Source organism: Microtus pennsylvanicus, chromosome 11 (assembly GCF_037038515.1).
Source record: "Microtus pennsylvanicus isolate mMicPen1 chromosome 11, mMicPen1.hap1, whole genome shotgun sequence".
Lineage (NCBI taxonomy): Eukaryota > Metazoa > Chordata > Mammalia > Rodentia > Cricetidae > Microtus > Microtus pennsylvanicus.
Genome location: NC_134589.1, coordinates 93,875,600 through 93,885,232, shown reverse-complemented (window position 1 = coordinate 93,885,232; position 9,633 = coordinate 93,875,600). Strand labels below are relative to the sequence as shown.

Here is a 9,633-nt window from a genome sequence, read left to right as displayed (position 1 = left end):
CCCCCAGGGCGCCCCATGCCCCACCTCCTGGGCCGGAGTATTGACTAGCCCCGCCCACAGCTCCAGCCTCTTTGCCCCGCCTCCTCAGACTCAGGTCTTGCTTCCGCTTGTTTTCAGGCGACATTGGCCCTGCCCCGCGATGGCGCCTGAGGACCACGAGGGGGCCACGTCTCTGCTGCAGAGTTTTGAGCGCCGCTTCCTGGCGGCTCGAGCGCTTCCCTCCTTTCCCTGGCAGGTGGGCGGCAGATCTAAGGCGGGTGTTGGGGTTGAGCATCTGGGGCTGCCGGGCTGGGCGTCTGGGGCCGCCTTCGCTCATTGCCCGACTTGGGGAGGCAGGCTGGGCCCTTCTCTGGCAGAACTTCCAGGGTCACGGGCCGGGCTGTCTTATTTTAGCGACTTTTTAAGCAAGTGATCGGTCATCTTGGCAACTGCAAAACAGCTTTGAAAACTTCAACCGCGCTCTCCTGAAGGGGAGGCCAGGCTCCCATCCAAAGGGCTGGCTGCAGGCAGAACCGCCTCGGAATTCAGACTGAAAAGGGAACTTCCTGGCTGTCTGGGGACGTGCGGCTCAGGCACGAGGTTCCTTTGGAGAGTCCTCGCTGATAACTCGTGTGCAAGGAACTCACCGGCATGAGTCACTGTAAAATTGTATTCCTCCAAAGTCTGCCCGGTTTCTTTGAGTGGTATTTCTGATCTTAACACAGATTGGAACCCTGTAGCTTATGGGTCTCCGTTCGATGTCAGTGCTAAGCACTTGCTCAGGGTCGCCCACAGTGCACTATACTGGGGTCCGTTGTCACTCCGTTTAAGTACGAAAGGGTGAGAGCCAAAACTCTGGCCAGGGAGACCAACTTTCTGCTTAGAATTCGAGCACCGTGGGAGGTGGCACGCCAATTATCCTAGCACTCTGGGTCTCAAACTCTGAGACCCGCCTGGTCTACAAAAAGAAGAATCCTAACTCAAACCTCTATGTGCTGTATGAATTATATACTGTGGGACCTTACAAGTGGCTACATCTTTGTGCCATCTAAATAACACTGTGGGGGATACAATGTCTCTTGCTACCAAACAGTTGGGCTTCTTTTTCTTTTTTCTTTTTCCCAGCTAGAAATCATAGGCAGACAAGAAGCTCAGGGCATGCTGTGTTTTCCTGTGCCAGCTGTAGGCAGACAAGAGCAGCAATTGCAGGTTTCTTGCATATAGGGCGCCCTTGGTCCTTATGGACCTCCGGAGTTCTTGAGGCATTTTGGCTGCCAGCTTCCCAGCAGGCCTACGTGCTGGGTTTCCTCAGCCCTTGGTAGCAGCCCTTGCAAACATACAGCTCTTGTGCAGGCCTTAGGAGTGGGGATTCCTTAACTCTTGACCACGGTCAGCTGCCTGGCTGCTTTTACAATTCTGCCAGCCACTGTTGAGTGGTCCAGCCACCACTGCTCTGCTGTCTCTGTGTCTGTAACATGGAGACATGTTACCAGCTCAGCCTGCACCAAGAAGAGACCATTCCCAGGAGGGCTCTTTGTGGTCCACTCCCTTCTTTTGTTTGTTTGTTTTCCAAGACAGGGTTTCTCTGTAGCTTTAGAGCCTGTCCTGGAACTAGCTCTTATATTTTTGGTTGTGAGCCCAGCCTTTAACGGCTGAGCCAACTCTCCAGCCCTGGAACTAGCTCTTGTAGACCAGGTTGGCCTTGAACTCACAGAGATCCGCCTGCCTCTGCCTGGGATTAAAGGCATGCACCACTGCCCGACATAGTCCACTCCCTTCTTTTTTTTTTTTTTTTTTTTTTTTGGTTTTTCGAGGCAGGGTTTCTATGTGGTTTTGGAGCCTGTCCTGGAACTAGCTCTTGTAAACCAGGCTGGTCTCGAACTCACAGAGATCCGCCTGCCTCTGCCTCCCAAGTGCTGGGATTGGGATCGCCACCACCGCCCGGGCACCACAGCAGGTTATGTAGTTGTCTGAACCAATCACAGCCTTGCCTCTTAGTACCATCCCAGCCATCCTTCCACTAAGCCACCAGGGGGCGTGCTCCCCATCTGCACATCAAAATGAATGCAGAGTAATATAGTGTGTACCCAGGCTTATGACAGCAAAAAGTCTGTTGCAAAGTACCTAAAACAGCCCTGGACGAGACTGCACCATGCAGATCAGCTGTGGTTGTCCAAGGTGTTTATGGAGTGATCAGACAGCCAAGGCTGACGTAAGGGCAGTCCCGCTGCTGTCTGACTTTTGCTTAAGGCAGCCAGGGCAGGAAGGGAGAGTCCAATAGCTCCTATATTAGGGAGTAGCATTACCCCACCCCCACCCCCCGCACAGCCTTTGCTTATTTATAGGAAAATGAACATAAGAGTGCTTACAGCAAGAACCTAAAGACTTCTACAACAGGGCACAGTAGAGACCAGCCCTACTCAGACAAGACACCGTAAGTAGCCAGAAAACAAGCGAAACCACGTGAGGGAGCCAGTCTCAGCTTGGGGTGCTAAAGCAGGAGGATCTCTGTGAGTCAGAGACCAACCCCAGCTACAGGCTGAGACCCTGTCTCAAAAGAACAAGCAAGGAAATGGCAAATGGAGTCATCAAAGGCCTCCCAAAAGAGGCAGCTCTTGAACTGCTACCCAAGCCCTGAAACAGCCAGCCACAGGATAGTCTTGGAGAACAGGAAGCAAAGGTCTTATGATAGAAACATGGCTGCCGTGCTTAAGAACAGTAAAGGAGCTGGTGCAGCTGTACTGGGGTGAACAGGGATGAGACTGAGTGTAGACAAGGCTAGAAAAGCGTCAAAGCATCGTAAAATGCTCTGAAGACATGACGGCTTGTAGTGTGTCACATACCTGCCCTGACTGGAGCTGAGTCCCTGTGAGAAAGACGGCATGGCCAGGCTTGGCACCACACATCTGAGTCTCCTAGCTTAAGTGGCAGGTTCCAGGCCTTTATGCTGTAACTGATTCTTAGTTTACCAGCTCAGCTTCAAAGTTGCTGGAACCCCAGTGATTGAATCGGGAGTTAGTCTACTGATACTCAGCCCCACATGGCCTGTGACATCAGACTGAGTTTACCTCTGGTGGCTCCCACTTCAGATTGGCTCCAGGTCCCTGGGTAAAGATAACTGATGCTCTTTATCAGAATATTCCACAGCGGTGTAATGTTGCTGAGACAATCCCCCTAGGATTTATCTCTCACTCTCTCTCCTCGGAACAGAGCCTAGAAGAGAAATTAAAGGAGCCCTCAGGTTCTGAGTTGTTGCTGGCTATTCTGCAGAAGGTAAGAGCCCCCAGCATACCCAAATAGCAGAGCCAAGGCTTACCTGTACCCTTTCCAAGCAATGCCCCCAAAAACAAAGATACAGCACTTGAGTTGGCAATGCATATGGGTGTCAGCACCTCAGACAGCTCTGGCTGTTTGGTTTTAATGGATGAAGAAGATATTCAGACAACTGCACAAGATGAGGGAAGCCAGGGGATGCCTTTTTATTTTTTAAGACTATGTCTCTGTGGAGTGCTACTATGCCATTTTTTCTATATGGCTTTAACTTTTGGGTATTTTTTAATATATGTGGGGGTGTTTGCCTACGTGTATGTCAGAAAAGGGTGTCATATTCCCTGGGACTGGAGTTACAGATAGTTGTGAGCCACCATGTAGGTGCTGGGAATCAGTGCTCTCAACCACTGAGCCATCTCTCCAGCCCACCCACTAGGAAGTCCTGAACTACAGGGACAGCAGGTGATAGGTGGCTGCTTTCAGCATTTGATAACCGCTTTGAAATGTTCTTCACATTTAAGGCAAATAAGAAAGCTCATCTTGTCTGCTCAGTATCAGAGGCAGAGGTGGGATTTGATCTCAGCAATGCACATGCCTTTGGGTAGAGGTTTCCTGAATCAATGCCCCCAGCCACCAAGCCCACCCAAGGAGCCTAGGCCAGGGCCAACTCAAAGTCAGCCTGAGCTATACTGGGGAACCCTGTTATCAGAAAGGAAGATAAAGGGGGAAAGGAAGGAGGAAGCAGTCAGGCTTTGTCTTACAATCTTCCATGGGTAACCCAACAAAAATTAGAGCATATTGCTTTAAGAGCCAATGGGTTGTAGTGGATGAACCCTCAGTAGGAAGCTCTGGCAGATGTAAGGGGATCCTGCCGTCCTCCCAAGGTAGAAAGCTACACCTCCCTCCAGGCCCATTTCCATCTCCTGCTTCCTGCTGGTCCTCTGACCTCCTTGAGCCACCTGGGAGCTACCCCACACAGCCCTCTCTGACCTGCTCCTGACTTCCACTGAGTCATTAGTTCCTGTCTAGGCAGGGCCTTTGCTCTTCCATATTTGCCTGCTTGGCTCTATCTCTAACCCTCCTCACCACCTAGGCCTCATAGCCAGGACAGGTATCTGGGGGTCTGCACTGGGCCCTCACCTCCTCCCTGAAGCCAGATACCCCACTTTTGCCCTCACAATAGACTAATGTCATCCCCACCTGCCTCCCTGGGTGGACAGGAAAGGGCCTGTGAACTCAGCTTCCTGTCCGGAGCTGTGCCACTATGTAGAAACGTTGTAAAGAAAGAACTTAAAGCTCAATCTTACATTGGGAGTGGCAGCACATACCCATAATCCTAAGGCAGGAAGATGTAAATTTGAGGTCAATCTGAGATATATAGTAAGATCATCTCAAGAAAAGTCTCCATTTTGTCGATGCCCGGGGCACACACCCCCATTGTCCCAGCACATCAGGCTCCCTCCAGTCATGTGAAGCATCTTGGACACTAAAGGCATGTCTCTGTAGCAATCACCTTCTTGTCTTTTGTTGTCTAGACTGTGAAGCACCCTGTGTGTGTGCAGCACCTGCCATCTGTGAAGTATGCACGCTGCTTTCTCTCAAAGCTCATCAAAAAGGTCAGTGATGGGCAGTGGCTGCCAGGGCTGGGCCACATAGGGGAACACAGAGGTCCAGAGCTCTGCCAGGCTCCAGCAGCCCCACCTCCCTGCCTTGGGGCAGGCAGATGCTGGTGGGCTATCAAGGGAGGGCAGGGTGGGACAGGGTAGGAGAGAGGCCAGGACTCTCAGCAGCAGCTTCATCTCCTGGACTCGGGTTCTCCCTCCTACCAGACATCCCTGCCACTGGGTGAAGGATGCCTCCTCCTCCCCCACACCACCAGCCATTTCCTGGCTGGCCCACCCACTCCTGCTGGAGTTTGCAGTGTCTTCCCCACCTCTGTAAGACACCTTAAGACTGTGTAAGACTCAGCACAGCTGTGATCTCTGCACGACCTGGCTCCAGGCCTTACCACCTCAGTGCCTCTGTAGGCCCTCGCAGCACTGGGAGGGACAGGGCTCTGAGGCCAGGTGAAGCTGTGTCTCAACGCCACCAAAAGGCAGCTTAAAGCTGCACTGGGCACTTGGGGCTCACTTGAACACGTCATCTAAGGACAGTGGCACCTCTCCTAGGCAGTGTGGCTTTCTCCTGGACTCTGCCTGCTGGCCTAGGCCTTACCTGCTCTAACTCTCCACACATCTCCCTGAGGCACCCACCAGTGCACTCTTGTTAATTTTAATTCTAAATTGTCCATATGCTATCTTATCTCCCACTCCAAAATTTCCCCTATAAATCTGGTAAAAGCCAGGTTGGAGCATGGCTTAGCGGAATACCAACCTAACCTGCACAAGGTCCTGGGTTCCAGCCCCAGCACCATGAATGCTGTAAAAGCCATCCGGTCCTGTTCAGAGCAGATAGAAGCGAGCAACAGAATGGTTATTTACAAGGGTCAGTGTGGCCCTCAGTTGAAGCTCACCATCTGTTCCCAGCATGAGGCTGTGCCCACAGAGCCTTTGGATGCACTGTACGAGGCGCTGGCAGAGGTTTTGATGGCCGAAGAGTCCACCCAGTGCCACCGGAGCTATTTGCTGGTATGATATGAATGTTATTGTGTTGTTCCTACCCCCACGCACCTCACAGTCTTGTCTGTGATTGACTGGGTCATTTTAAAAGTTTTAGATGAAGGGGATCACACGGCATGGCTCCTTTCACTCAGCACAGTAGCCTCAAGCTCACCCATATTTCTGGCTGTAGCAACTTGGTTTCTTTTCACTGCTGAGTATATTCCAGCATAGACATATTCTGCTCAGCTGCTCAGTTGCTGTGATTTAGGACCCACCAATAATACTCTGATAACTCTGTTCATTCTTCCTGTCTCTGCAGCCTTCAGGAGACTCGGTCACACTCTCTGAGAGCACGGCCATTGTGTCCCATGGCACCACAGGCTTGGTGACATGGGATGCTGCTCTCTGCCTGGCAGAGTGGGCCATCAAGAACCCAGCAGTCTTCACGGACAGGTAATCTTGGGGCACAGGCGGGGCACTAAGGCAGGTGGGGCTGGTGCAGTTGTGAGCAGAGGTCCCCATCTCCCACAGGACTGTCCTGGAGCTAGGCAGCGGAGCTGGGCTCACGGGCCTGGCTGTTTGCAAGGCGTGCCACCCCAGAGCATTTATCTTCAGCGACTGCCATGGCCAGGTGCTAGAGCAGCTTCGTGGAAATGTGCTCCTCAACGGCTTCTCCCTAGAGCCCGACACTCCCACTGACCCAGGCAGCCCGAAGGTGACAGTGGCCGAGCTGGACTGGGACGAGGTGACAGCCTCTCAGCTCTCTGCCTTCCAGGCAGATGTCGTCATTGCAGCAGGTAATGCCCCAGCAGCGCTCACCCGGGCAGATAAAGACACAATGGATGCTGCAGGCAGGGCCCCCGAGTGACACCCTAGGCCACCAAGTGATGTCACAGCACACACTCCAGAGCCCCAGACCCTTCTGTGGAAACAGATGCTCTCATTGCTGTGACATGAAGACGTAAGATGGGCAGGACACTAGCCTGGTCTAGAGGACCTTCCCCTGAGGCCACCTGTTTCCCTCCCTGGTCCTGGAGTGAACACCAGGAAAGTCACCCACCTCACCAAGACTGCCCCATTGCTGGCGATAAACGGCCACCCTGGATCTTTAGATGGGGCAAAGGCCACGCAGCCTGTGGTCCTCTCAGGGCCACAACCAACTTCTCCACCTATTGATAGCACCATCCTGGGTCATGTTTAAATGGAGTGACAGAGGCCAACTCAGGGAACAGGAGCTGAGTGGCCCTGCCACACTGTCTGTGCTGGCTCCATGCAGATATGCCAGGGAGTTATCATCATCACTGTGCCATGTGGCCTTGTCTGTTCCCACCAGCACATCTGGGTCCTAGGTCCCTGTACTGTGTCTTTCAGAGATGACAAAGAGCATGGAATCTTGGAAAGCAGTGTTTGCCTGGGCCATCAATGATCCTTCCTCCCCTAGCACAACAGAGGTCACCAGAAACAGTACCTCCCACTCTGCAGCTGACACAATAAGGTCCCCCCACTTCGCCCCAGAGCCGGCTAAGACCTGCTCACTAAGCAAATGAAAAAGGGGCATGGAACCAATGTTGCCACGGGGTTGGGGGGTGAGGCTCCACTGTAAAGCTTTTAGACTTCCTCCATTTCATCCGCAGCACCTTCCTATGGAACAGCCCTAAGTCTCAACACCACCACTCGATGCACGGGCCCTCACCCCATGCCAACGTCCGCTCAGCCCCACACCCTTGCTCTGGGCACAGACCCTAACAGAAGACCCTTCAATAACAGCCTTTCCATTGCAGATGTGCTATACTATGGGGAAGTGACACTGTCACTGGTCAGGGTCCTGAAGCTGCTCAGCGACTGCCAGAGGAAGAATGTTCCTGATGTCTACGTGGCCTATACCGTCCGCAGCCAAGACACGGGCAAGCTGTTCATCACAGAGCTGGGTCAGTTCCCGACCCTAGGAGGGTTTAAAAGTCGGGCTGACTTTGGCCTTGCTCCTCAGCACCCATCCCATCCTTATCTGTTCTGTGAGGCACAGCCTGGCCTGCAGAGGCAGTGAGCAGTTGGAAGCCATTGTTTGAGCACTCTGCAACTAGAGAGAAGCTACGGGTTGATTTAGAAGAGGAATAAGGGCCCTGCCATCTGCGGAGCCCCCAGATGGTACTACTACGAGCCTTGTCTGTGCTCCAGTCTGACACCAGCCAGCACCTGGAAAGCTGTCCTGCCATCATCCCGCGTCCCCTTTAGACACTAAGGCACTCAGAACAAAGCTGTCTACTCACCTGCCATAGCATCTGTGGACAGACTCCCCCTTCAGTATAGAGCAAATAAGCAGGTCGGTGCTCCCAGAACCCACTGATGGAGCACTAATGTACTTGCGCACACATGTGCATGCACACATAAATACCTGCAATCTATTTTCCCCTAGGAAAATCGAGTACTACAGAGCAGTAGCCTGAGCCGGGCGGTGGTGGCGCACACCTTTAATCCCAGCACTTGGGAGGCAGAGGCAGGCGGATCTCTGTGAGTTCGAGACCAGGCTGGTCTACAGAGCTAGTTCCAGGACAGGCTCCAAAACCAGAGAAACCCTGTCTCGAAAAATAAAAAAAAAATAAAAAAATAAAAAAAAAAAACCAGAGCAGTAGCCTGTTCCTGATTTCAGTAACTCTCTTTATGGGATCAGGACACTTAGCTCAGTGGTAGAATGCTTCCTACTATGTGCAAGGCCAGATTCCATTTTTAAAAATATTTTTAAAAATTCAGGTAGGAGTTTGAAGTGTGCCAACTTGTGTCTGTCACACTCGGGTGGTGGGCTCTGGGGCCTCGCATATTTCAATGCCTGTGGTGCTCTGCCCTTTAAACTCCTAGCTTTACTTATAATAGAAATGTAGACGAGACCGCATCAGCCCACAGTCCTTGCAAGTCCCATGAACCCAGGCAGCCCAGGGGCTGTGGTGGGAGAGGGGCCACACTGTTGCTGTTTACCGCCTTCAGGCTGGAGAGAGACCAGTAGGCAGAAGTGCTTACTGCACAAACACGAAGACCTGAGTTTGAATCCTCAGCACCCATGCAAAAAGCTGGGTGTGAGCTGGGAGGCAGTGGTGCACGCCTTTAATCCCAGCACTCGGGAGGCAGAGGCAGGCAGATCTCTGTAGTTTGAGTCCAGTGTGTTCTATGAAGCAAGTTCCAGGACAGCTGGGGCTACATAGAGAAACCCTGTCTTGGGGGGGATAAAAAGTGGGGTTGTGGCCACAGCACCTGTAACTCTAGTGCTGCTGGAGACAGAGACAGGAGGTTTGTGGGGCCTTAAGGGAATACAGTGGGAAATGGCAGAGCAGAACCCTACCAATCTCCTGTAGACTGAGTGGGCCCACACACAGACCCTTAGGGCACCTGCATGGGCCTAGAAACCTGTGGCCCAAGTAAATCAGCTTGAATGCACACCTGTGTCAACAGCCATGCACTAACAGACTGACTTCCTGTACCCAACACTGCCCTCCTGAGATCTCTGTTCTCTGTCTAGATCGTGCAGGGATCTACTGGGAAGAAGTGCCTCCTCACGCCAGCAAACTATTCCCCTATGAAGAGCACTCGGCCATCGTAATCCTGAAGCTCGTGCTGAGCCATCATCACAGTATTTGAAGGTGACTGGTAAAGTGAGATTGCTGTCATGGGAAGAGTCCGTGGGAAAGCTGGGAAGGCTTCTGTTGGGCAGGGAAGTTAATAGCAAAGCACAAATGGACAGTAAGCACAGGCTGAGTGTGGTGCCTGTCCTCAGCAGCTCATCTGGAGAGGACAT

At 52.5% G+C, this 9,633-nt stretch overlaps 1 protein-coding gene across 2 annotated transcripts; it reads left to right on the top strand.

The window, feature by feature from the left end:
- The first annotated feature begins 112 nt into the window (after window positions 1–112).
- Eef2kmt (eukaryotic elongation factor 2 lysine methyltransferase) lies at window positions 113–9,614 on the top strand. 2 transcript variants are annotated; one of them, XM_075941935.1, is made up of 8 exons: window positions 113–235; window positions 3,190–3,252; window positions 4,785–4,865; window positions 5,775–5,876; window positions 6,169–6,302; window positions 6,381–6,646; window positions 7,631–7,777; window positions 9,358–9,526. In XM_075941935.1, the coding sequence occupies exons 1-8, from the start codon at window positions 140–142 to the stop codon at window positions 9,474–9,476; spliced, it is 1,008 nt and encodes a 335-aa protein (XP_075798050.1). In that variant the 5' UTR covers window positions 113–139; the 3' UTR covers window positions 9,477–9,526. The 2 variants fall into 2 exon arrangements, with proteins under 2 accessions (XP_075798050.1, XP_075798051.1); XM_075941936.1 differs by lacking the exon at window positions 5,775–5,876 and having other exon boundaries at window positions 9,358–9,614.
- Window positions 9,615–9,633: the final 19 nt, after the last annotated feature.